The sequence below is a fragment of the Prunus avium genome, chromosome 8 (genome assembly GCF_965620075.1).
Source record: "Prunus avium chromosome 8, drPruAviu1.hap1.1, whole genome shotgun sequence".
NCBI lineage: Eukaryota > Viridiplantae > Streptophyta > Magnoliopsida > Rosales > Rosaceae > Prunus > Prunus avium.
In genome coordinates, this window is record NC_142291.1 from 30,544,676 (window position 1) to 30,571,391 (window position 26,716).

At 37.8% G+C, this 26,716-nt stretch overlaps 5 protein-coding genes and 2 non-coding genes across 12 annotated transcripts; 6 read left to right on the top strand and 1 right to left on the bottom strand.

Annotated features, from left to right (window-relative positions):
* Positions 1 to 3,827: 3,827 nt before the first annotated feature.
* Positions 3,828 to 7,665, top strand: LOC110771690 (ABSCISIC ACID-INSENSITIVE 5-like protein 5). 3 transcript variants are annotated; one of them, XM_021976036.2, is made up of 5 exons: positions 3,828 to 3,985; positions 4,921 to 6,080; positions 6,891 to 6,962; positions 7,054 to 7,083; positions 7,257 to 7,665. In XM_021976036.2, exons 2-5 carry the CDS (start codon positions 4,968 to 4,970, stop codon positions 7,329 to 7,331), a joined length of 1,290 nt encoding a protein of 429 aa, XP_021831728.1. In that variant the 5' UTR covers positions 3,828 to 3,985; positions 4,921 to 4,967; the 3' UTR covers positions 7,332 to 7,665. The 3 variants fall into 3 exon arrangements, 2 of the variants coding, with proteins under 2 accessions (XP_021831728.1, XP_021831727.1); XM_021976035.2 differs by lacking the exon at positions 3,828 to 3,985 and adding an exon at positions 4,043 to 4,237; XR_015826585.1 differs by lacking the exon at positions 3,828 to 3,985 and having other exon boundaries at positions 4,040 to 6,121.
* A 544-nt stretch (positions 7,666 to 8,209) lies between these two features.
* TRNAE-CUC (transfer RNA glutamic acid (anticodon CUC)) lies at positions 8,210 to 8,282 on the top strand. The gene has a single exon. It is a non-coding gene; the product is annotated as a tRNA-Glu (tRNA).
* Positions 8,283 to 8,395: 113 nt separating this feature from the next.
* On the bottom strand, positions 8,396 to 12,813 carry DJ1C (Class I glutamine amidotransferase-like superfamily protein). The gene is made up of 8 exons (XM_021976033.2): positions 12,403 to 12,813; positions 11,997 to 12,197; positions 11,424 to 11,573; positions 11,148 to 11,327; positions 10,223 to 10,300; positions 9,562 to 9,762; positions 9,288 to 9,425; positions 8,396 to 9,208 (listed from the first exon to the last, which is right to left on the bottom strand). The coding sequence occupies exons 1-8, from the start codon at positions 12,649 to 12,651 to the stop codon at positions 8,996 to 8,998; spliced, it is 1,410 nt and encodes a 469-aa protein (XP_021831725.2). The 5' UTR covers positions 12,652 to 12,813; the 3' UTR covers positions 8,396 to 8,995.
* Positions 12,814 to 12,912: 99 nt separating this feature from the next.
* On the top strand, positions 12,913 to 17,331 carry MCCB (3-methylcrotonyl-CoA carboxylase). The gene is made up of 10 exons (XM_021976032.2): positions 12,913 to 13,287; positions 13,387 to 13,506; positions 13,690 to 14,124; positions 14,216 to 14,306; positions 14,709 to 14,947; positions 15,040 to 15,204; positions 15,905 to 15,979; positions 16,504 to 16,635; positions 16,831 to 16,887; positions 16,973 to 17,331. Exons 1-10 carry the CDS (start codon positions 13,081 to 13,083, stop codon positions 17,174 to 17,176), a joined length of 1,725 nt encoding a protein of 574 aa, XP_021831724.2. The 5' UTR covers positions 12,913 to 13,080; the 3' UTR covers positions 17,177 to 17,331.
* A 516-nt stretch (positions 17,332 to 17,847) lies between these two features.
* On the top strand, positions 17,848 to 17,920 carry TRNAR-UCU (transfer RNA arginine (anticodon UCU)). Its single transcript has one exon. It is a non-coding gene; the product is annotated as a tRNA-Arg (tRNA).
* A 155-nt stretch (positions 17,921 to 18,075) lies between these two features.
* LOC110771691 (thioredoxin M3, chloroplastic) lies at positions 18,076 to 19,730 on the top strand. The gene is made up of 2 exons (XM_021976037.2): positions 18,076 to 18,401; positions 19,076 to 19,730. The coding sequence occupies exons 1-2, from the start codon at positions 18,194 to 18,196 to the stop codon at positions 19,393 to 19,395; spliced, it is 528 nt and encodes a 175-aa protein (XP_021831729.1). The 5' UTR covers positions 18,076 to 18,193; the 3' UTR covers positions 19,396 to 19,730.
* Positions 19,731 to 21,637: 1,907 nt separating this feature from the next.
* Positions 21,638 to 25,936, top strand: LOC110771698 (uncharacterized). Of its 4 annotated transcripts, none has more exons than XM_088245353.1 (3): positions 21,638 to 21,779; positions 22,053 to 22,119; positions 23,986 to 25,936. In XM_088245353.1, the coding sequence occupies exon 3, from the start codon at positions 24,009 to 24,011 to the stop codon at positions 25,602 to 25,604; it is 1,596 nt and encodes a 531-aa protein (XP_088101479.1). In that variant the 5' UTR covers positions 21,638 to 21,779; positions 22,053 to 22,119; positions 23,986 to 24,008; the 3' UTR covers positions 25,605 to 25,936. The 4 variants fall into 4 exon arrangements, with proteins under 4 accessions (XP_088101479.1, XP_021831738.1, XP_088101478.1 ...); XM_021976046.2 differs by having other exon boundaries at positions 21,641 to 21,779; positions 22,014 to 22,119; XM_088245352.1 differs by having other exon boundaries at positions 21,656 to 21,775; positions 22,014 to 22,119.
* The last annotated feature ends 780 nt before the right edge of the window (positions 25,937 to 26,716 follow it).

Here is a 26,716-nt window from a genome sequence, read left to right on the forward strand (position 1 = left end):
CCCACCAATCTTGATAATTTCATTGATTTGAAAAAGCATAACAGAGCCATGAATATTGAACCTAATGGTTTGTCCCTTGAGTTCCTAAAAAGTGAAGGCAAACTTGTAATGGGTTATGGGAGAGTATGCACAGCTGAGAAACAGGAGAATTATTTGTTTTTTTTTTATTTATAAATTTCCAATAAGACAATGAAATAAGATTTTATTTGTTTATTTTTATCTATATTGCTATTTGCCTTTCTTCGAGATCTATGCATTGATGTTTCTTTTTTTAAATTCTCCTGTTTCTCAACTGAATTATGAAAGAGAAACTTCAATGCATAGATCTCGAAGAAAGGCAAATAGCAATATAGATAAAAATAAACAAATAAAATCTTATTTTATTGTCTTATTGGAAATTAAAATTATGCACACTTTGATATCCTTATAACTCAGTTTGTTTCTTGTGTGCATGTGCGACTAAAACACCGTTGAAAAGAGAAGTAAGATGATGAAGCTTTGAATTGAAGGAGTTAGCAAATCTACTTCCACAGTAGCTTACAAAATTAAAGATTTTGATGCAAACCCAAAGTTTGGAAAAAGGAAACGAATTCATGTAAAAAGAGAAACCTGATTTAGTATTGATATTCAGGTTTGTTTGATAGATTGTATTAGGGTGTATTGTGAGTATTTTTGGTAGTTAAAGATGGCGTACTTAGTTAATTTTACATTTTGATTAAAATATTAGAATGTACTTAGATGATAGAGTATACTCATTTAATTTTGAAGTTGGTTTAACATCACTCATTTTTATTTACACCAAAGAAAACTAAAAAAATGAAAAAAAAAAATTCACAATGTACTCATGCTCCCAAGTCCCAATCCAAATGAGGCAGTGCCCTCAAAGTTTGGCCAACCGATCTGATCAGAGATTCCTCAACATTCTTAAGCAGGACGTCCTCCTCCATGAGCCACCAAACTCTGTTCTCTTCTTTTTTATTTGGGCCGTAATCGCATGACGCCACCACATTCAGTCGCATCTGAATCGGCTTTCTGGTGCGGGCCCACCATTACTCCTCCCCCATTTTTTTTTAGTACAGAAAGGAATCACAGCGCTACACGTGGAGCTTGTCCTCCCACTAACAGTGCCACAATTTTAGTACCCACGATAGTATCAGAGCGTCCTTTTGTAATTTTATTGTTGGGGAAAGGCATGGCATCTTTTACGACTTTTCACCGTCTTTTATTTGGATCTAAGCTCTTGATAATGGATGGCCCACTATATTCACATGCGCGATTCCTTCACTATTCTTCGATCCCTATATTTTTATCAATTTGATTTTGTTGGATTTTATTCTATACACCATCACACCAACCACATGAGCAAATTAAACCTCACTTTGGGACATAATGTTCTTCAATTAGAAGAATAATAAGTATTTTGTCGTTAAACTCATGGTAGAACATCAGGTTATAAAGAAATGATGCACAAAAGCTAGGTTGTAAAGAAATGATGCACACAAGTTTGTATGTCTGCAATCTCATGTTTTAATATTTGTGTTTATAAGAGGTACGTAAACAGGGGCGAAACTAGAAATTTTTCCAAGGGTTGGGTGGGCTAACTAGCATTCTCTTGAGACTTGGTGAGGTGGTGGAGTGGACAAATTTTTACTCGATTGGAGTCCATTGTAGTCTAGGGGTGGTTTTGCACTCAGACTAACAATGAGAAAGTTATACCAATACTATCAACCATGTTTGATTTCACACATCCAGCTTAGGTGAATAAAATCCTTACAAAACATCTTTTGACTTGCCTATTTTGAGTACTCAATGATCAAAGGAATACAAAACCAAACAATTGAATTACGTGGAGGTGATGCCTTGATAGGGTTCTTCATTAGGCCGGACCGATCCTAAATTTTTGGGTTTGGGCTTGACTTTGACCCATCGTGCTAAAGTTGACCAACTTCGGCCCGGCCAAGTGTTGATCCCTACCACTACCCAAAAAAATATGTGTTCTGCTTCAATTGGATGCATATATAGGAAAGTTTGCAGAACTAGTTGCTATTTCAAGTTGCCAGAAGACGGGGTCTAATTTCAATTTCAAGTACTTCTGGTGATGCACCACCTGGGGAATGCAATGGTGGGAAGGCACCTGTAGATGACAATTTGTTTGTTTCTGATCATTTTCACATTCTTGCTTCTTCATAAGTTCAAATTCTTGGCAATGGAATCTTATGTGAGACATTGACTTTTATGGTTTCAGTTGTGTTGTCAAGCTTCAGTTAGTGGATTGAATAAAGCCACTGTTAAGTTTGATTTCAGGCGTTTGTTTTTGCAACTCTGGGGGGGATTGTTGTCTTTGTATGTCTCCAATTTTCTGAAGCTATTATTGAATTTATTCTCCTATATTTCTTTGTTTATGCAGTAAGCTTTTTTGTGTATGCAGTTTGATCTATGAACGTGGATGAACTTTTGAAAAATATATGGACTGCTGAAGAAACTCAAGGCATGACATCTACTTCTGGGGGGCTGGAGAAGGAAGTGCTCCTGGGGGTAATTTGCAGAGACAAACGAACACTTAGTCAGACGACAGTTGATGAGGTTTGGAAAGACTTGAGAGACAAGTGATGCTAAATATAATACTGTTGCTACGGGTTCAAATTTGCCACAGAAACAACAAACTTTGGGAGAGATGACTTTGGAGGAGTTTTTGGTGAGAGCAGGGGGTTGTTGTGACAGAAGATGTCCAACCAGTTGTAAGGCCTAACAATAGTGGACTCTACAGTGAATTAATAATAAGGGCGAAACTAAAAATTTTCTCATAAGAGTGGGCCAGCTAGCTTTCTCTTGAGACATGTTGAGGTGGAGTGGGCAAATTTTTACTGGGTTGGAGCCCACCCTAGTATAAGGGTGGTTTTGCCCTCGATTAATAATGAGAAAGTTATACTAATGAAATCAATCATGTTTAATTTCACACGTCCAACTCAAGTGAATAAAGTTCTTACAAAACATTCTTTGACTTACCAATTTTGAGTACGCAAGCATCAAAGGAATACAAAACCAAAAAATTGAATTGCGTCGAGGTAATGCCTGATAATGATTTATAGTTTGATACCATAACTTACGAAACTATCGAAAAGACCAAACTATCTTACCCAAACTTAAAAGCTAAAAAGAAAGATAAGACCTTTTTCTTTTGTTTGCAAGATCATCTCCCTAAGTTCACACTCAAAGCAAGGGCATGACCAAATGCATCCAAGTAGGTTTTTCAACATACAAAAAGGCATTGAACCGTCCATATATTGACTTCTGCAAGTTTGAGCTCAATACTACCATAATTGACGAACTCATCCATATTTTATCCAATCAAAACATCACTACCATGTTCTGCAACTTTAGAACAAACTAAGAGTCAAAGTTCTGCAACACACAAACCTTCCTCTTCTGTTTATCTTTGGTTGATAAGTGTGACCTCTTTTTCCCAAAAGAGCTTGGGATTTGACTTACAAAATCATCAACAAACAAACAAGAAAACGGAAGAAGAAAAAAAAACCCCCCCTAAAGAAATAAAATAAAAGGAAAAAGAAAAATCCTCATACTGTGCCACTATTCTCGACCAATAAAACCAACCAAAAGATCTCTCACTCCAATCAATTATCAACCTGTCGGAGAGCCCCCTTCACGGCTCAGATCGTCCCACGTCGCCACCCTACATTGGACAGACATCAAATCACGATCTCACGCCCTGATTGCTCCACGTTGCGAGATTTGGAAGGCTACCCAACCACTTTAATATTAAAAAAATTTAAACAATTCCGAAATCTTAGCCTCCGAACCGTCCTTAAATAGCGACTCGTGTCGAGGCGGCCCAAGACACTTGTCGCCTCCACACAACCCAGACAACCCGAAGCTCAGAGAAACAGACACTCTCTCTCTCTCTTACCAGGCAGTCACTCCCAATTTTCCACAAAAAAGAAAATTAAAAAAGAAAAAGAAAATTAAGGTAAATAAAGTCCTTCTCTTTCAATGTTTCTTTCTCTATCTATCTAACTCTGTCTTTTTGTTTATTTTTCATTTCAGCTATTTTTTCTGTTTATTGGGTTTTGTCTTTATCTGATTTAATACATCTTAGTAATTATCTTAGTATTTTTGCGGGTTTTTTTTTATATTTTAGCTGTAATTGGTTTTTGTTGGTCAAGGAAGCAAATTTATGGATTCAAATTACAGGGTTGTTTGAGCTTTGTTGTTGTATGAAGTAAGATATGGTTTGGGTTTTGATTTGGTTTTTTAATGAAAGGTTTAAGCTTTTCGATTATTGGTTGTGATGAAAAAAAATTGGAGAAATGGGTTGGTCTTGGATAATGGTTATGAGAGTACAGATTTTGATGTTGATATGATTTAATGGAGCTGGAAAACTTTGGAAGATCTTGTTAGTGGTCCAGTACCATGTTGGTTTGAGTGAGTTTGTGGATCTGAAGCTAATGGGAAAAGTATTTGTCATCACAGTTTTGATCTGAATATATTGGACAAGTGTAGATGAACAATTTGTTTGGTTCTGATCATTTTCAAATTCTTGGTTCTTCATAAAGTTCAAATTCTAGGCAATAGAATCTTGTGTGAGATATTGACTTTAATGGTTTGAGTTGTGTTGTCAAACTTCTGTTGGTGGATCGAATAAAGCCACTGTTAAGTTTGTTTTCAGACATTTGTCTGTTTTTGGAACTCTGAGGGGGTTGTTGTCTTTGTATGTCTCCAATTTTCTGAAGCTATTATTAAATTTATTCTCTTATTTCTTTGTTTATGCAGTAAGTTTTTTGTGTATGCAGTTTGGTGCTTTTGGGTTTTCTAATTCAGTTCATGCATAGAACTGTTTCATTGGCCTATCATTTTCCTGATTTTTGTCTGAACTATTTGTGTTCTACTTGGATGGATATATAGGAAAGTTTGCACAGCTAGCTGTTACTAGTATTTCAAGGTGCCAGAAGATGGGGTCTAATTTCAACTTCAAGAACTTTGGTGATGCACCACCTGGGGAAGGCAATGGTGGGAAGGCAGCAGGAAATTTTACTTTGGCCCGGCAGTCTTCCGTATACTCTCTGACGTTCGATGAGTTCCAGAACACCATAGGTGGACTTGGAAAGGATTTTGGATCTATGAACATGGATGAACTTTTGAAAAATATATGGACTGCTGAAGAGACTCAAGGCGTGACATCTACTTCTGGGGCTGGAGAAGGAAGTGCTCCTGGGGGTAATTTGCAGAGACAAGGGTCATTAACTTTGCCACGAACACTTAGTCAGAAGACAGTTGATGAGGTTTGGAAAGACTTGATTAGAGAGACAAGTGATGCTAAATATAATACTGTTGCTACGGGTACAAATTTGCCACAGAGACAACAAACTTTGGGAGAGATGACTTTGGAGGAGTTTTTGGTGAGAGCAGGGGTTGTGAGAGAAGATGTCCAACCAGTTGTAAGGCCTAATAATAGTGGATTCTATGGTGAATTATACCGTCCAAATAACCACAATGGTTTAGCTCCCGGATTTCAACAACCAAGTCGAACCAACGGTCTTTTAGGTAATCGAGTTGCAGATAACAATAATTCGGTTCTTAACCAGTCTCCCAATTTAGCACTTAATGTTGGTGGAGTTAGATCTTCTCAGCAACAAACACAGCAGCTGCCCCCACAACAGCAGCCGCTCTTCCCCAAGCCTACAAATGTAGCTTTTGCCCCTTCTATGCATTTAATAAACAATGCTCAGTTAACAAGCCCAAGAACCAGGGGACCAATGACTGGGGTTGTGGAACCTTCTATGAACACTGTTTTCACTCAAGGTGGTGGGTTTCCGGGAACAGGAATTGGAATGACTGGTTTAGGTACTGGGGGCGGTGCAGTTGCAGCAAGATCTCCCACAAATCAGATATCACCAGATGTGATTGCTAAGAGCAGTGGGGATACATCGTCGTTGTCACCAGTTCCTTACATGTTTAGCCGGGGAAGGAAGTCCAATGGAGCTTTGGAGAAAGTAGTTGAGAGAAGGCAAAGGAGAATGATAAAAAACAGAGAGTCTGCTGCAAGGTCCCGAGCTCGTAAACAGGTGACTACATTGGTTATGCTGCCATCATACATTATTTATCTGTTAAGTACTATCTCAATTTGTTGCTCATTGTCTTTTGAATTTGGCTTAACTTTGTTGTATTTGCTAATCAAGTGGTTTTTGGGGTTTAGTTGTAGTTTTAGACCTATATTTTGATGTCTAGTTGGTGGCATTTTGTTCATCAACATGCATTTGCGCTGCTCCTTACATATGCATAGTTTTCTGGTGACAACCTTACAAATGCATACTTTGGGATATCTGCACACACCAGCAGAATTGTTAATGAATTAAACAAAAACTATGATTAAACGAGCACAAAGTAGTCATGCCACGTGAGAGAAAATAGGCAGTCAACAGACAAGTTCATATGTTTATACTCATTTAGTTATGTTTTGGTGTATAAATGGACAGTCCACCACTTCAAGGTGAGTTGTCCTTTTATGTCTGCTAATGCTGATTCATATCTACCTAAAAATTCATAGAATCCTACTGATATTTGATGAACCCCAGTCAAGAGGTTTTGTCAGTTTTATTATGACGACATAAATGTGTAAAGCAGCCTTCTGCACTGCCGATGTATTACATCATGTACAAAATTTGAAAGTGTTTAATCTTTTCCTTCTTAATTTTGACACAATTTCTGGAAGGCTAATCATGTTTGGGATTTTTTGAACTTAATATGTTTTTTGAGTCATGGTCCTAGAATCAGCTCTTTGAATAGTGGCGCTCTGCTTTGTTCATACTTTTTTTGTTTAAGAAACATGATTGATACTTTTTTTTTAGTAACCTTTTCTTCACGATTTATTGCAGGCCTATACCTTGGAACTAGAGGCAGAAGTTGCAAAACTTAAAGAAATGAATGAAGAATTACAGAGAAAACAGGTATATGTTTTATTTAAGTAAAAATGATTGGCTATTCATCTGGTTGTCCTAGTTTGGCTAACGCTCCTTGACGTTAATGTGGTTTCTGCAGACAGAAATTATGGAAATGCAGAAAGATCAGGTACATCACTGCAGCTATTTCTCTAGTGCCTCACTGCCTTACATTTTATGTGATGTATTATTGCTCCCAGTTAAAATAACCAATGAGGCAAACGATAACGTTCCTTTAGGAATTTCTTGTAATTATGACTGTCAAAGTAGGCTGACCGATTTCTTTCTTGAATACTTTGGTAGATTTTGGAGACAGTGAAGCGGCAAAGGGGAGGTAAAAGGCAATGCTTACGAAGAACATTGACTGGCCCTTGGTAACTTGGATAAAGTTGGACTGCAGATGTAAGATGAGTGCTTGATTGACCAACATATAGGTAGTATGGTACAAAGATTGGAGCATGTATCTGTTATCTGAATCCAATCTTATACTAGAAACAGTAGGTAGCTGTCTGTATAGGAGAGGAGTGGTTGAGTTGTAAATTACAAACTACGGTCTCATCTTGTAGATTAAACTTTTGTACTGGTGTGATCTCTGTTTGCTTCTCATTTTGATTGCAGAGAGAGTCTAGGATAATTGAGCAAGTCATGTGTTAACTATTTTAGTATTGTCCATCTAAATAATTAATACATTTCTGCCCTTCAAAAACTTTTATTTTCATGGCATATAGGAACTGAATTCAGTTAACGAATTGGCTCAGGTCTGCAGATTTGTTCACTTGGGTTTCGTATTCAAGTACTGTTCTTTTCGTATTTTCCCAGCACTAGTAATTTTGGAAGGTGGTGGATGGAATGCTGGAGATGGAAAAACTGAAATCTTAACCTGCTCTGTGATGGTAATTAATTTATATGAAAATCAAATCAAATGCAAGCTTATTTATGAGTTTCTCTCTGCTTTTAGATGGCCCAAAAAACAAAATGGTAAAAAAGCCATTTCCCTTGACACAGAGTTTTGATGTTGTTAACTTTGTTCTCTTCTATAAACATATTATGAGTCATTCAAGTTATGGAACCTCAAATTAACCTACCTCATGGTAGTTCTTCAAAAGGCTCCACCATCTCAGAATTTACAAATAGTTACTCACCTCAGAACCTCATCCGCCACGTATCTGTTTTTGTGGGAACTGAAATTAAATTGCTTGTAGGTAGATAAACGAACCATTTTTTAAATAGGTTTTCAAAGGTACTACAAACAACAATCCGTTGTAGTCTAGTTGGTCAGGATACTCGGCTCTCACCCGAGAGACCCGGGTTCAAGTCCCGGCAACGGAATATTTTTTCGGTTTTTAAGTTTTCCTTAGCAGAGAACGGTACCTTTAGGCACATTCTTTTAATTTATCAATCTTATTTTTTTTACCATCTTAATTTATCAATCTTTGCACACATTTATTTAACAGCGTTCAAATTCCTCATCAACTTCTCATTCCAAAAGACGATAAAGTCAACTGCAAAATATTTACACCCCACGTAAGTATCCTATGAAGTCATGAAAATAAACGGAGTGGCTAAAAAGCCTGGAACACCTAAACTTACAACAAGTAACAACCAACAAAAATTTACAGGCCTTTCCATCTCAAATGCATTCTCTTTCGCATCAATTACTGAAGGTTCACTGTCTCTGAAGATACAAAAAATACTGATAATTGAGGTTACACATGCCTTTCCATCTCAAATGCATTCTCTTTCGCATCAATTACTGAAGGTTACTGAAGGCCTTTACATCAGTTACTGAAGTATCCTGTTAGTCGTGATGTTGCGGAAGCTGGACCAGCCAATGAGCAGTTTGGGGAGAAAAGCACTTTAGAAACAGATGGACAACGTGGACAAACTCAATACTTTCAAAATTCCATTTTCCAAAACTGTTTGGTATGAAGATTCTGCTTCCATTGGCTAATGTGATCCGACAGTCTATACTCTACTCTTCATGGCTAAGGGATGAAGATTGCATTCCATCCGCAAGGACTTGGCTCTGAGTCCAGATCATCTTAACTCCTCGGGTACTCATAAACAAGGCCTTCTGCAACACTTCTTGCCCTTGCATGACCAAATAGTTTGCTCACAATAACCAATGCAAAGTCTGTGACCGTAGAAAGTCCCCTGCTTGTAATCACTTTACCATCAATCACTACTTTGGTGCCATTTACCACTTCGTTTGTGAGCTTGCTTACAATGGAAGGGTGAGCAGTGGCTTTCTTACCCTATGTTTAACCAAAGAAGCATAAGGAATCATATAAGCCCAAAAAAAAATAAAAAATTAGAGAAATAGTTTTGTGTTACCTTCAGTAAGCCTTGTCTATGTAGGATTCCCGGTGAGGAACAGACTGCTCCGTATATTCTTCCAGCTAGTTCTTGTTCTTTGAGGAGGTTCTTTAGAATCCTAGATTTGTTTAACCGCTCAGCACCAGCAGTTCCTCCCTATTACAATGAACCAGAACCATTGAAGGCATATGAATTAATTATGGAGTTTTGGCATTTTATTTTGATTCTGCACCACAGAGATTAAGGGACATAGCCAAATATAACTTATCACTAACGATTTGGTTTGTCTCACCGGAAGAATGATTAAATCATAAGTTAACTCCGCAGCAACACCAATCAACTTGTCAGCAATGATTTTGGTGCCTTGAGATGCCAAAATCTGCACAGATTTTTCAACTGAAGCAACTACTACATCGACCTTTGCTCGTCGTAGAATATCTACAATAGTCACTACTTCAATCTCTTCAGAACCATTTGCAACTGGAATCAGAACCTACATGAATTGGAATGACAAAAGGCTTTTTAGGCCAAAACGAAGGAAAAACAGAGAGATAACGAATACCCACATTGACAGGCAGAAGATAAAACTATGTAATAAATAAATCTGGGCAAGCATGGAAAAGAGCAAGCAAAAGATGAACTGTGAGCAAGGTTAGGAGTCAAAGAAAAAAGAATGTAAAGATGAAGTTTAATCGTCGTATCTTTTCTTGTTCATCCAAGAGAACATTTCAAACACCGGACCAAGATTGGGTACCTACCAATATGTTCTTTCTAGTGGGTTTCTTTAGAAGAAAAAAAAGAAGAAAACTTTCGGCCTTTTTTCGGTAATAGGTCACCAAAGAATGACAGTTTCTGTTTTCCATAGGGTATTGGTCCATAGAAAACCAAACTACGTGTCCATAGATCGAAGTGACAAAAAATTCAGTAATGAAACAGAAACAAAAGAAACTTACGCGAGGGATGTGATCAAAAGACCACTCAACTTTGTTGAACTCTTCCTTTCTAGAGTTATCATCATCGAGGCACACCAACTAATACAAGAGAGGCAGGGTATTAACTTTAAGTTATTAGTAAAAATAATGAAAGGGAAAAACCATAGGGATACAACGAATCTGATTAGATACATACATATTTACTTGATACAAAGCACAATAGTTTAGGCAGTCTGTTCCTGGAGACACAATCTGACAAAGGATGAAGTTTTTTTGGATAAAAGAACCAAAAAAGTCATACCACTGACTTCTTAGACAGGTAATGTATGGTTCACAAATAACTTTTATTTGTTTTCTATTAACTTTGTATTTTGTATGGCAAAAGCTGACCCTTAAACCAATATAAAACACGGTACCAGCCTTAATAATGTAGATTTTTATTTCGAACATCTCCCTCAAGTCTGAGTTACTCGTCATACTCCAATTTCACTCTGAATCTTAAAGCCCTAAATGAATGTTGGGAAACATAAGAAGGAAAAGGAACTTTCTGACTGCTTAGAAATGAGCTTTCTTGTTTAAGCATTTTTCTATTCCCTGTTACTTTCCCTTCACCTTTTCAAGATCTAAAAATGGAGTAAGTATTCTGTAAAGTCCGTTTCTTCCATTTATTCCCATCTAGTAAAAATATATTGGCATAAGAGGATTATATGCAGATGATCCAATTGACAAAATTTAAAAGAACATGGTCATGTTTTGGGACACAAATGTTTCTTATAAGAATAATATATACATATTTTAGAACACAATTAATCCTGGCATCTGGAGTTACATCTAAAATCTATGTATATAATTGTTTAGTTGATCTATAATTTTAAGGTAATCATCTGAACACTCACTCCTATGCTTGTCTAATGAACAAAAAACTGAGACAGGGCTCAGTACTCACCAATGATTCTCCAATTCCCTTGGCAACAGATTCCCCAAATAGCTGTTCAACTAGGCATAGGGCAAACACATAAGAAGTTCCAGGGCCACGGCTTGTTGTGAGCCCTTCTGAAACTTGAATGTTTGATTTGACTGCCCAGAACGTTGGAAGCTTGTGCATGAATGCAGGGTGGCATGTAGTCTTGCATAACACACTAGATAACCATTAGCCGGAAAACTACATTGAAACGCACAAAACTATGAAAATTTAACCAACACTAAGCCAAAGTTAACCGACCTGTCTTCTCCTTAGAAGACCCCATGGTAGAAGTGTTACTGCTGGAGCAGCACATATAGCTCCATATAACCTCCTTTCCTCGGCCTGTTTGCTTGTAATTTTCTGCAGTGCTGCGCAGTCTCTTAACCTCACCGAGCCAGGCATTCCTCCCTTAAGGGTCATATACATAACAGTAATCAGCGGATGCTAAAAGTTTGTCAATTCAACATACAACTTATCACCAAACTTCCTAATATTGATATCCATTGGTTAATCAAGAGACAAAAACCAAGGGGAGTAATTGATTGCATCACAATAATTCCAAAAATAACACCTCCAGAATATAAAATACCTTGTGCCTACAGTATTTTTTGCTTCCAACTATAGATACACACTTTGACTCTTCTTGTTAAACTTTCTCCAGCTCTAGGCCAAAAAGAAGAAAACTTTCTATAGCTCTCGTTCTAATTTGACGAACTTCGGTTGTTTTAAAAAAATCTCAACGACCAATATTACGTGTCTTCTAGTTTGCTTGTTACTTAGTAATACTAGAAATTCATGAAATTTAACAAAAATTGGTTCAAAACAACTGACCGGCAAAGCCACAAGATCAAAAATTTGATCGGAACATGAGGAAATGGAGGTATCAGCAACCAATTTAGTACCACAAGAAGCTTCAATTTGGAGCTGTGGCTCCACCGAGGCCACAGTGACATCAGCACCAGCTCGGCGCAGAACATCAACTATAATGACAGCTTCCATTTCTTCTGTCCCCAACCCAATTGGAACCAGAACCTGCGCATACACAAAAAACCCAAAAAGTTAACTAACTCTCTCACTTAAGCTTCCTTTGGTTGCTAAGAAATAATATATCACAAAGCCAAGAACCCATTTTTCCAAAGTTCTCATTTCTTTCATCCATTTTCTCAGCAACCACATGGAGAAGCTCATGTGGGTTTGGTGCTTTTATAGGAATGGACAAATGGGTATTGGAAAAGACCTTCTTGGGAGGTAGCGATGTGGCTGTGCTTGTGCTGGTTGTACTAGAAACTGGGTTTGTTGCTGTTGTTGCAGAGAGGGTTTTAGTGGGTTTTGCAGAGTGTTTTGAAGTAGCTGTTCTTCGCTGTCCAGAGGCCATGGACGTCAATGAGAAAGAAGTAGCAGTAGCTGCAGAGGCAGCCATTGAAGCAAGCATTGGATAAGAAAATTTCACCGCGGTTGGTGAGAGAATAGAAGACAGAGACTCCATTGACGCAATTCCCAGTTTGGCGCTAGAATCATGGAGTGGACCTTATCTGGGCTCAGTAGGATTTTCTTTCTTGGACCGAAACATAGTCCACTTCACTTGGGTCCACAACGGCGTCGTTTCAGTGAAGGTGGTTTTCCTCAATTTATATCTGAATTTTCATCAATTTTTTTTGGGTTTAGCCTTGTAATTACACGTCAATCCACTCTCATCTCATCGGTCATATGCTAAACCTTTGCCTCCATCATCATCGTCATCTTCAAAAATTGTGACACCCTTATCGTCAACAGATTAAAAAATTGAGAAAAATTCTATCATAAGCTACTACCCACTACCCCCTGCCCAGTACGGGATAGACATTCCACATAAGCAGAGTGACTGAGTTCAGCGCATCTCTGCGTGCGATAGAGGGAGAGAGAGGAAGAGCTCGAGATGATTGGGATACTGACGAGGAGAGTAGCAGCTTCAGCTTCAGCTTCATGGAAATCATCACTGAGCGCATTTCAAATTGTACAAACAAGGAGGGATTATAGCCTTGGAGTTCTTCCCGATGGAGTTGATCGGAATTCAGAGGCCTTTTCTCGCAACTCAAAGGCCATGGACCTCTTAATCTCCGACCTCCAATCCCACATCGAAAAGGTCTCTCTCTCTCTTTCTCTCTCTCGCTATTTCATGCGTTTGTGTATGTATATATTGGGCTATTAGTAACTGATGAATGTGTGTGTGTGTGTGAGGAAGGTTCTTGGTGGAGGAGGACCTGTAGCTGTGAAGAGAAACAGGAGCAGAAATAAACTTCTCCCCAGAGAACGCATTGATCGTCTGCTTGACCCTGGCGCTTCTTTCCTGGAGCTTTCTCAGGTTTCCCATTTCATTTCACTATCAATTATAGCTTCCCATTTGTTGGGTTTTGATTGAAGCTCACTAAAAGTAACAACTTTGAAATAAAAATCCCATTAATCACATATCTTATCTTTCCACGATGCAAGTTTTTTTTTTTTTTTGATGAATTAATTGGACATTGTATATTTTGTTAATAATAAGCTTGCAGGCCATGAACTATATGAAGAATCCTTACCATCTGCTGGGATTATTACTGGAATAGGTCCGGTCCATGGACGACTTTGTATGTTTGTGGCTAATGATCCTACTGTTAAGGGGGGGACTTATTATCCCATCACTGTTAAGAAACATCTCAGGGCACAAGAGGTTGCCAATCAATGCAAATTACCGTGTGTGTATCTTGTTGATAGTGGAGGCGCTTTCCTTCCCAAGCAGGCCGAGGTCTTTCCTGACAGGGAGAATTTTGGTAGAATTTTCTACAATCAAGCTTTAATGTCTGCCGAAGGCATTCCTCAAATTGCGCTGGTATTAGGTTCCTGTACTGCTGGCGGTGCCTATATTCCTGCAATGGCTGATGAGAGTGTGATGGTCAAAGGAAATGGTACCATATTTCTAGCAGGACCCCCACTTGTGAAGGTTATTTTCTAGCCTTCTGGTATATGAGTACATACATATCTGTAGGTGTATGTATACAATCTATATTCATCGCAAGGAAATGTTTCCATAGGCTGCTACTGGAGAAGAAGTATCTGCAGAAGATTTGGGGGGTGCTAGCGTGCATTGCAAGACGTCAGGAGTTTCAGACTATTTTGCTCAAGGTATTTTACTTCATGCCATTTTGTACTTTAAACCTCACATACATTTCTTTGAAACTATCATCTCATTCTGCTTACTTTAGGTTCTAACCTGACATGTTAATAATTAATGGAAAGCTTTGTTATTAGTTATAATGTGAAAATTTTGAAATACTAACACAAAGTATATGAAAGTCTAGCCATTTGGATTACAAGTTTGTATAATGTCTTAGAGAAGGTATTATCACGTGATTGGAGTGGTATTTGAAATGTGCAAAATTTAAACTGTTGAAGTTAGATCACATTTAATTTTTCTTGACCTATTAGAATTATTATTCTATGCATAATGCATGTATGTGGAGTGAGGTGGGAGGCAGGGAGGTTATCCATTAGAGATCACATGTATAATCTCAAGTTTTCTTGTAGATGAACTCCATGGACTTGCTATTGGGAGGAATATTATTAAAAACTTGCACATGGCAGCGAGAGGCTTGAAAAGCGGTTTGCAGAATATAAGTTCTGAATATCAGGAACCATTATATGATGTAAAGGAACTTCGTTCCATCGCACCAACCGACCACAAGCAGCAGTTTGATATCCGATCAGTTATTGCTCGCATTGTCGATGGAAGCGAATTTGATGAATTCAAGAAATTGTATGGCACTGTGAGGGCATTTGCACCATTTTCAATTCTGACTTTTAAAAATTTATTCTCGTTTAATATGTGAGTTTTGTAATTTCAATAGCATCTGTGCAGACTCTTGTAACAGGTTTTGGCAGAATCTTTGGGCAGCCTGTGGGAATTATTGGGAACAACGGGATATTATTTAACGAGTCTGCTCTAAAGGGGGCCCATTTCATTGAATTATGTACTCAACGAAACATTCCTTTGGTCTTCCTTCAGAACATCACTGGATTTATGGTATGTAAGCTTGGTCATTTTTCTGTTACTCTCTTACTGAAGGAGCTATCAACACCACTGTGCTATTTTGAAGAGGGGCACGCTTTGAATTTGTCTAATAAGTCTCTTATTTGCTTTGCTTATGTGTTCCATTCTAGAATGAGGAAGCCATGCTTACCATAAGTTTTTTGATTGAGAATGGGAAAGTTATATAATCATTATATCCTCTGAAAAGGTTGCTTGAGATTTACGTGTAAAGGTATTTAAATGTCTTTGAACTTAAAAAGTTTCAACATATAAGGTAAATCAGGAGAAATGCAGTGAAATGGAAATAAAATGGATTCAGTAACTCAGGTTGTAGTTAGGTCTTTGGATTCACTTTACACATTTAATCCTAGTAGTTTTGTTTTGGTTCAATCGCACACAATAGCAGTAACTTTTATGTCATTCAAAATTTGCAATTTTGATGATTTGGCCATTTGTGGAGAAGAAGAAAATGAGTTTTTATTATTTAGTGGTTTGAATTTAACATTACAAGTTTTTTTCTTTCTATCAGTTACTTTAGAAATTAAATAAGGATAACAATGCTCTTCTCCTTACCACATGGTTGTATACATTATCACATAGTTGTAATATAAAACATCAAGCTCTCACCAAACAAAGATAGAACAGCAAGCCAGGTGGTGGAGGCATGGAACAATAACAGTTATTCATTTGGTAGGTTGGCTCGAGATCAGAGGCAAATGGTATAGCAAAATCTGGAGCAAAAATGGTGATGGCAGTTTCTTGTGCCAAGGTTCGTTCTTTGTCATTTCATTGTTAGTATATGTTCTTGTGTGATTAAGAGCATCTTTCCCCCCCTTATGTGAATATGCTTGTCTTAAGAGTGTTATTGCTACCGATCTTAAACTTGTATATTGCCTAACTGGAGCACTCTAAGCATCTTATCAGGTCATTAGCTATTGGAAGTTTCTTCCTTCCCATATACTAGGTCCACCTGAATTTGTTATTGTAGTAACAGTATTTTTTTTTCATCTTAATTTTTTTCCCATATGTGTTCAAAAATATATAGTACAATTATCAACTTTACGATGTTAGCTCAAAAGGGCTTCCTTTTCTCTTCAAGATAGATATCAAAAATTTTCTTTAATGACTTTTGCTCCCATTGCCTTGTTTTCTTTGAAGTTACACAATGTTTTCTGTTAAAAAAGTTATTGGTTCTTCTGTTATGACTTAATTAATTATGTATCTCAAATAACAATGGGAGAGAAAGGAAGAATTAAGCTTTACTTGTCTAATTTTAGTGATTAATGTTTACAGGTTCCCAAGGTTACTATCATTGTTGGTGGAAGCTTTGGTGCTGGTAATTATGCAATGTGTGGTCGTGCTTACAGTCCTGATTTCATGTACCTTTGGCCGAATGCCAGAATATCTGTGATGGGTGGTGCTCAGGTGACCTTTTCCATACAACATATGTGTGATTTGTTTTTTAGTATATTTTATGCGTATTGCATTATCTTCTCGACTTTGCATATCCCAATAGATCTGTTTTTCTATCCAATTCATAGCACTTATAGTTCATTCCCTGAATTGCATACTAACAGCTTCCTTAGGTATGGATTGACATATTTTTATTTAAATGCTTAGGCTGCTGGCGTCCTTGCTCAAATAGAAAGGGGCAACAAGAAAAAGAAAGGAATTGAGGTTAGAATTACGTCTATGATACAAGGTTCTTTTAAGAAACAATCACTCTGTTCTCTTATTTATCTGTCATGTGCATGTATTGCAGTGGGACAAGGAAGAAGAGGAAAAATTCAAGGCAAAGGTAGTGGAGGCATATGAGAGGGAAGGAAACTCCTATTACTCCACAGCAAGGCTATGGGATGATGGAATTATCGATCCGGCCGACACAAGAAAAGTCATAGGCCTCTCCATCTCTGCTTCTATGAACCGTGACCCAGAAGAAACCAAGTACGGTGTATTCAGAATGTAATGTTGTAGTAATACAATGAATCTGTGAAAGAAATAGCAGCCAAAATGCTTGGTCCTTGTTCATTCAAATGTTGTTCTCTTGAAATGTTCCCCACAAATTTCTCACTGAATAAAAAACATCCAACGACTTTCTTTAGTTGAAAGGATAAGAATAAAGTCTCGACGTGGGTATGAGACCCTACAATCCAACCACTTTTGTTTTTTTGTTTTTTATGTTTTGGTTTTCCTAAAACACAAAATGCCTTGATGCATATTCATTTTATATCAAGAGCTTTGATTCGGATGATATATAAAAAAGATGAGAACCGTTGCATTCAAAATATAATTTGAGATATGATTACCATTCCGCCAATTAGATATGGGTCTTTTATCTAGTTGTATTTTTATATAGCAAATGTTAGGAGGTTCCGACTTCAGTATCTTCTCATTCGGAGATCAAAAGAATGTATATGTGAGTTAGGTCGGTTGACAGGGTAGTGAGTTTGTACTTGCAAACAAGTTCGAGCCCCCCCTCCTTGTGAATTAGAGTAGCGTAGACTATTGCTTGTATAAAAGAAACAAAAAAAAATCCAAAGAAATAGTTTACAGCAAAATATATTTTAAAAAAAATTTAATTGTAAAGTTAGGGCAAGTTATTATTATAGTGATTGAGGCATGGGTTAGCATACAAGAGCGCCCGTGGCCTAATGGATAAGGCATTTGACTTCTAATCAAAGGATTGTGGGTTCGAATCCCACCGGGCGTGCAATGTTTTTAACGTTTCTATATTTTTTTTCGGCATAATCCAACCATCAATTTCCCAATCAAAAACAATTAGTGGGTCCCGCATTTGTCTTATTCTCCACCAATCACTGTCACTAGATCATCAGAAAAAAAAACCTGCCCAAATTGTTATTTTACTTCTTCACACGAATCCCCACCATTTTCATCAGCTCTCTCAATCTCTCAGTCTCTCAATCTCTCAACCTCTCTCTCTCTCTCTCTCTCTCTCTCTCGCTGCTGCTGCTGCTCAGCTACCATGGCTGCCTCCACATTCCACTGTTCAACTTCATTGCGCTCGCGTGCCCTACAGAACCCAATGCTCTCGCCTTTCCTCTCCCACTCTAACCTAAACTCTTCGCCGAATCTCTCATTTCCTTTCCGGTTGCAGCCCAAAAGGGGACTTATTGGCGTTCCAAATGCTCCTCCTCGCAGCCTCACGATCTTTTCTCTGCGCGAATCCAAAGGTAATTTCTGATCCTTCTCCTCTGTTATTTGTTAATGTTCATAGTAGATCCAATCCATTAAACCTTCCATTTCTTATGTGCTCTATGGTTGGTTGATTAGTTGATTGATTTATCTGTTTACGAGTTATTTCTATGGATGCATAGTGTTTTCTATTGTGGCAATAATTCGTATGCTTTGTGACGGATTTTTAGTTTCCTCAAGGCATATTAGCATTTGGGTATCCAACAATTGGTCCCAAAAACTTCCCTTTGATGCTTAAATTCGGTTTTGAATGGTAGGATGTGGGGTTATCTGCCTCTCTTGGTGATTGCATAAATATATGAAAATTGATTGATAGATTAGTTGATTGCATACATATGTGTGAAGTGATAAGACTAGATCCCTCTAGATTTTTTGTTTATCTTGAGATTTCCTTGAGAGAGATTGGTGTGTTTGTATATTGGGATATTCAATTATTATATTATGAGTTTGTGTTTCTTAGAAATCATCAAGGGTTGGAAAAATTGTAGGTGTGTCTCCTGGGGCACAATATGAATATGCTATTGCTCTCCCCACCCATGTCAATTTTTTATATTAGCATATTGCTTATAATCTTTTGCTAGATATGGTCCACTAGAGTGATCATTGACTGGTGGATGGCCCCTCTTAACTGTATCAAGTTGTGTGTATGCAGCTGCGGTGGTTACCGGAAACTCATGGGAGAAATCAGTCATCAACAGCAAAACACCTGTCCTCGTTGAATTTTATGCGAGCTGGTGTGGGCCGTGTAGGATGGTGCACCGGGTGATTGATGAAATTGCGGCTGAATATGCTGGGAAGCTTAAATGCTTTGTGCTCAACACAGATGTTGATCTGCAGGTTGCTGAGGACAATGAAATTAAGGCTGTACCTGTAGTTTTGCTGTTTAAGAATGGGAAGAAATGTGACACTGTGGTTGGTACCATGCCCAAGGAGTTCTATGTTGCTGCCATTGAGAGGGTCCTGAAGTCATAACCATTGACCGATTCGTGCCAGAGAAGTTGACAACAATCAACAGTAGAGTTGATTTCTCACTTCCTACTACTTGAGTATTCAAATGAGATTATACAGGTTGTACATATATCTTAGACATATGCCTAGTTCCTTACCAGCATAGATCTTACTTAGTTTCCATCGTTTCTTGCACCTCCTCTTTGGCATTGTTATATTTGAGGCATTGGCTGAAAATAGTGAGACATTTCTGTAACTAAAAGTATTGCTGATTGTTCATTCCCAGTTTATCGGCTTGAACAGTGTTTGGTGATATTAGAGTTAATGATTCATTTGAAACAAAAACAAGGTTGATTGTTGATCTCCAAATCGGTTTCTTCATGAAAGCATTGATACAATTTCTTCATGTTGGAACAAATCTAGTTGCAGGTTTCATACAACATTCCCATTACATTGATATATGCAAGTGGCCATGCTGCTCTGCTCCATGAAAGCATCAGAAAAGCTTATCTGGATCCAAGAACACTGTTTTGCTAATTATTGTTGCATATTGTGAGGTCTATTGCATATTGTGAGTATTATTTGCTGATCTTACTATTGCAATAACCCTATACGGTAGGTCTAGGATTTGAACTCTTTACAACTGCCGAGTTGAGATTGAACTCTTTACAAGTGACTTTGCAAAACTTGGGCTCTCCAGATCCAGCGCCGCATCTCCTCTTTGTGAGGGAGGAGGTCTCTACCCCTCCCCCCATCTCTCTTCCCTGGTTTTTGATTTTCTTTTGCAGTTCGTGCTTGAGCTTTCCTACTCGTTTTTGGGGCTTCTTGCCTCTTTGTTGGGGCTTTATGCCTCTCTACTGGGGCTTCATGCCTCCTATATTTATTGTTCCCCAAAATCTCTACCATTCCATTCCGCTCAGTGCCATCCCTTGTTGTTCTCCAATTGGTTCCTGCTTTCCTTTGTTGTAGCAGATAACCCGCAAAGCGATTTCTCGTGATTATCTTGGAAGGTGTGTAGAGCCACGACACTGCTATGGCTCGGGTGCTTGCACCACCTCCTTCCTGTCTTGATGGTTTTGTTTGTTTTGCCTTGGGGTTGCCTTGAGTATTGTTAGTTTATAGTGGCTGTTTGGTGGTGCTTTTGCTTTTCTATGGTTTTTGTTGCTATGTTGTTTTTAATTTTGTTAGTTTTTCTCAATTTTTAGTTTTGTTTATCTGTTTATATCAATATTGTAGATTAGATTTGTGCTTCCTTACTGGGTTGCTTGTATTGTTCTATTTGTACCATCCTATTGAGAGTTTTTCGTATCCTTCGACTGAAAAAAAAAAGGAACTCTTTACAAGTTTGATTATTGTGCTCCCCATTCCCTAAACAGTAATAATTACACAGAGTAATGAGGCATCTTTCTTGAATCTTGATAATGGCGTGACCTCTATTGAACAGCCATTTATGGCATTAGATTTACTTAGAGCATTATTATTAAGCAAAGGGCACATCTCCCCTTTAAGTATCTTTTCGAAACTTCTCATTTTACTATAATCAGTCCTCTTACTTTGTAGTGGGCAACGTTCTCTTACTAAACTTACGTTGCTAAAAAAATGCTTATGTTTTCAGGCTATGAATTTAGACAACACGTTGTAATAAGAATATATAGCTAATCAAAGGTTCATATGTTCAATATGATAAAGAATATTTCTCATCATCTAATTCGGTTTACACTGTTCAAGGAAAGACCAAATTGTGTGTTTTCTTCCCTTGATGATGATGTATTGTCTTCCTAATTTGATGGAATGAATTATTTGGGTATTAAAACAACCCTTAAATACTTACCAATTAATGGAGATTAAAACACCCTTAATTTTCCTAGCTCTCTTGTATAGAGTATGCCGTGCACATATCTTACATAATGATATTAAGGAGTCAAGTAATGCTCTTTCAAGAAATCCACCGCGCTTGATAGAGTAGAAATAAGAGTTGATGTGTGTAAGAGTAGAAATAAGAGTTAAGAAAACCCATGAAATCTATCTCATCTTAAGCCTGCTTACAAAAGAAAGAGAAGTAAAAGATCGGGAAAGTACCATGGCATTGCCAATAAAGGCAAGGAATCTGAGCCGTCCATATAACGCACGCATTTTTCAGATGTCAATCCGATTGTCCAATATGTCGGTTTTAAAATACGCGTGAAAATCTATCAAAAATCAGAAACAAGAAACCTTTATAACCCCAAAAAAGGAAAAAGCTTTGAAGCCTCCAACTTAAAGCTTCTCTGTATAATCTGGTATTCTCTCGACTTTCAGAGGCAGTAAAAAACCCCCCCAAAATCACAATCCACACTCCTTCTCTGGGCTTCATCTTCAAAAAGCCCAAATCTACAGTTTTGTTGTTGTTGTTGAAATTCAAAAAGTAGGTATGAGTTATAGTCAGTCCCTACTCTTAATAAGTGTTATATAAATTCTGAGTCTCTCACCGCTTTCCATAGAAAAAAGAAAGAAAAAAACTATAAAATCTCAGTTTCTCTGATAAGTCCCCAAGACAAATACCCATTATCCAGAAGCCTTCCTTCTTTCCAAGTTTCCGATATATCTAATCAATTTCTGTTTTTGTGGTTCGAATTTTTGTGGGTTTTTTTTTTCGATTTCAGATTTTTCTCTGATAATTATCCAGTCGCTTTGGTCTTTAGGATCTAAGTTTTTTGGCTTTTGGGGAAGCAATCGTACTTTGAAGAGGAGCGGCAGCCAAAATATGAGGTACCCTTTTGTCTCGGATTTTGTTGTTTAATTTTTAATTTAGAATTCTACATGTGGTGTTAAATTCCCTATGATGATTTTTATCTGATTGTGGAATACAGATTGATTTAGGGATTATTATTGTTTCTGTCTCATGGGTTTGTTTTGTTGATGCGTTTGATTCAACGGTTCTGCCACTATTGGATTTGCATAATAAGTTGGGCACACAACACATGATTAGAAAATTTTTACGGTTCTGTGATTTCTGCAAGATTCTCAGTTAGTAAACAGAGTCCTTATGTAGTCTGGAACTTGGTTGAAGTTGATGGATTGCAATTTAGTATTCAATCTGAAAGTTTGCTTATTTGTTGTACTGTTGCACTAGCTATGATTAATAGGACAGCTTCAAAGTATGGTGCATACATCTGGTATTAAAAGTTACCGATCTCAATGATTACAAGAACATTGCACTGAAAATAATAATTTAAACTTCAATCAAATATCGGTATTAGTTTTAGTCTTTTTGTAGAGCTTATGTAACATGTAAACAATGATATTCACCATTATTAAAAAAAAAACCAAAAGGAAAGTCTAGAAAGAATAAAGAAGGTTAAGCGAACCTAACAATTGGAGGTTTCATTACCTTTGAGCTTAGAGTTGCACTGCGGATCAAGCTTGAATTGAGATCGACAATAGAGACTTAGAGATTGAAAATAATCTGATTAAGGGCTAAAGACAGAATGAGTTTTAACATAGATTCTGATTGTTAGAGAGTTTAGAGAGAGAGAGAGAGAGAGAGAGAGCGGTGGTTGATGGCTAGTTTTCATTAACTGTCTTCTGTTTATTTTATTTCTTACGCACTCAAATTAAGATTTCAATGTTAAGTCCATTGTTGGATAACTGATTAATTATTATATTCTACTAAGAAGAAAGAGTTACTAAACAAGAAAATGACAGCACTATAAGAATGGTTTCTAGGCAACAATGTACACTGCATTCGTTTTAAGTTGTCTATTCACTTTTAATGGTCTAAACCTTTTAAGTGCAAGCCTAAAGCCTACTTGGTTTTTGAATTCCAGTTCAACAAACCAGTTTGGTTTAATTTGAAACTGACCTTCACTCTGTGATTAATTGCCCTAGAAAATATGCTGAAGACATTCGGAGGCCAGGTTGTCTATATCTTATATACTGCGGCATTTAGATTATAACCAACGTTTGTCAAGTAGTCTATATGTATAGTTTTATGCCAATTGCGACTTTGAATATTATAAAGTTCCAGCTAAGCAAACCAATTGGGTATAACTTCAATCCTAACTTTTCAAAAATAGTAGAAGAGTTATTGATGCAGGAGCATCCACATGGCTGTTCAAGAGTTCTTGGGCCTGTTAGTCAACTGGGCTAGGGTTCTAGTTATTTTAAATTATTAGGTTTTTTTTCTTTCCAATTCTTACTAGGAGTTGGTTTCACTTCCTGGTTTGTTTTTAATTTCCTTTGTCAATTAGGTTTTCTTAATAAACCAGAAATAGGAATTCTAGGCTGCTTTACTCTTGTATAAATAGGCTATTAAGAGACTCTTGTATTCTTTTTTTTTTAATTTTTATGAATATAATTCAAGACTTTAGTCTATAGAGTTTCTATTGGGATTTCTGCCTAGATAGAACTCAATTATCTTTGTTCCAACTTCAATTCTATTGCTTTATCCTTCTATTCTCTGTATTTTGGGATTGTTTCGCTGGACAGCAGCTAGCCGCTGCCCTGCATCAGTTATGCTCAAGTATTAGGATTTTGTGTACTTTGGGATGCAGTTTTTTGCTTTTGGTTCATCTTCTTGTTTATAATTCTTTCGAGGACCATTCTAATCCTGTTTTCTTTTATTTGCCTAAGCAGGACTATTTGAATTTTGAACTGTGATGGCTTGCCCAAATACATCAACATCAATAGTGCCTTCAGAACCCTCAGTGCAAATAGGAGCACGTATATCAGATTCAAATACAAACATGCTTCAAGCTCCAACAAACCAGCCCAGCCGAAGCTCCTCTGATGGTCCTGTGGCTATCCTTTGGGATATTGAGAACTGCCCTGTTCCTAGTGATGTCCGTCCTGAAGATGTAGCTGGTAATATCAGAATGGCTTTGCAGGTGCATCCTGTAATTAAAGGAGCAGTTATGACGTTTTCTGCTTATGGGGATTTTAATGCCTTCCCCAGGCGACTCCGCGAGGGATGCCAGAGAACTGGTGTTAAACTAATTGATGTTCCAAATGGAAGAAAGGATGCTGCTGACAAGGCTATCTTGGTTGATATGTTCCTGTTTGCCCTTGACAATCCTCCACCTTCTTCCATCATGCTGATCTCCGGGGATGTTGATTTTGCTCCAGCGCTTCATATACTTGGGCAACGTGGATATATTGTGATCCTGGTAATCCCTTCTGGAGTTGGTGTTTCATCTGCTCTCAGCAATGCTGGTAAGTTTGTGTGGGACTGGCCTAGTGTGGCTCGTGGAGAAGGCTTTGTGCCTGCTACTAAGGTTTTAATGCATCCTCGTGGGGGTCACTCTGATATTTCTGGGTATTTCATGGGTTGCCACATCAATGATAATGTAGATATCCAAAATGAAGAAGAAGCTATCTTATATAGGGGAATATCACAAAGCTATTACAACTCAAGGGATTTTTCAATAGTCTCACAATCAGTATCTGAATTCAACAGTAGTTCCTTAATGATGCCTTGCTGTCCTACTGCTTCAAGGTCACACAGTCTCCCATCTGGTCTCAATGAAGTTTCTGCTGGACCTATAATTTCTGGTGATCAAAACGAATCTACTTGGTGGGTTCAGCCAGGGGACCTAAATGGTCTGAAGGGACAGCTTGTAAAATTGCTGGAACTTTCGGGAGGTTGCTTGCCTCTTATCAGAGTTCCTTCTGAGTATCAGAAAGTTTTCGGAAGGCCTCTTTATGTATCAGAGTATGGTGCGTTCAAGCTCGTAAATCTGTTCAAGAAGCTGGGTGACACAATGTCTGTGGAGGGAAAAGGGAACAAGAGATTTGTCTACCTCCGAAACTGGAAAACGGGCCCAAGTGCACCACCTTTGGTTTTGTCAAAGAAGGATAATAAGAAAGGGAAGGGGACTCAAGAAGAGTGCGTGGATATTACTACAGGCAATGGTTCATCAGATGAGTTCTCAGAGGAGGAAAGAGTTGTTGTAGAAGAACATGATGAGAGGAGCCAAGGAAAGACCAATGTGGGAACAGCAGGTAAATGTGAAATTGATGACCGCAGTCTTGAGAATTTCAAATATGAGTTGCAAGAGATTCTTGTCAGCTACTCTTGTCGGATTTTCTTGGGCTGCTTTGAGGCGATCTACCAGCAAAGGTACAAAAAACCTCTGGACTATCGGAAGTTCAGCGTTAATCAGCTAGAGGAACTGTTTGAGAAGGTGACAGATGTGGTGGTGTTGCTTGAAGAGCCAGTTAGCAAGAGGAAGTTCCTGGCTGCAAGCGGTGGCTAAAAAACCAAGGTGGTTTGGCTGCTGGTTCTAGTAGTTTTCTGATGCTTTCAACTCTCATGTGCTGACCATAGGGTTTTTAGGTATGCTTACCGTAGCCCAGCATCTCTCCCACTCCTTTTTGAATATTTTCTTTTTTAACAATATGAAAAAAGGGGAAAAATAGACAGATGAGGCTTGGGGACCACCTTTTTTTATCTGTTAAATGTGTCCTGCATGGATTTGAAATTTCCATGCCCGGTATCGACTGCTAATGGCAGATCTTCATGTAAATTTACTTGCATTTCGCTTTTGTGCTTGATTATAATAAAAAAGGAATTAGATTTACCTATGTATAGTGATAGTGTTCAAGATAGTATCTTCAACAAATCAACAAATGTTCTATCAACTGATTATTTGCTAGAAGTGCTTTGGTTGTGAACTCTCCTACTTTCATCAGATTGTGTTGGAGATATATAGAGGGAGATTTTCAGTAATAAGATCATTTCCTATTAATTAATTTCTGTGACATAGTTACTACATAAGTCCAATGGTATACATAAATATAAAAAATTGATAGGTTAATTAAGAAGAAAACATAGAGGAAATGAAACAGAGTCTAGGGCCAACCCTAGTATAGACATCAACGGAATAGTGGAAAAGAGCATTAACTTGCAAACCAATGGTCTTAGGTTTGAATCTTATGACACCTCCCTCTTTATAACTTTGGCTAAAAAAAAACAAAAAAAGAGGTGCGGACATAATTTTAAAAGGGGAAAGCGATGAATTGGATTCGTAAACCAAAGTGATGGGTAAAGGAAAGCAGCAAAACCAAAAAGCTGTAAAGAAGGGAATCAAAGGAACCCAGATAGGCGAACGGGTGAAGCAAAGCGACCAATTAACTTTATTGTGTTTCATGAACTGGTCAGCAATGCGATACTTTGCAAAGTGGTTTGAAGGATTGTCGAATGGATGATGTACTTGAAATGTGGGAAATGTAGTTCAGAAAGAAAGAAATAGAATGTATTCTTGAACCAAAGGTTACGTTAGAGGGAATCAAGTAACCCAGATAACCAAAGGTTACGTTGGTTAGAGGGAATCAAGTAATCCAGATAGGTGTACCGGTGAAGCAAACA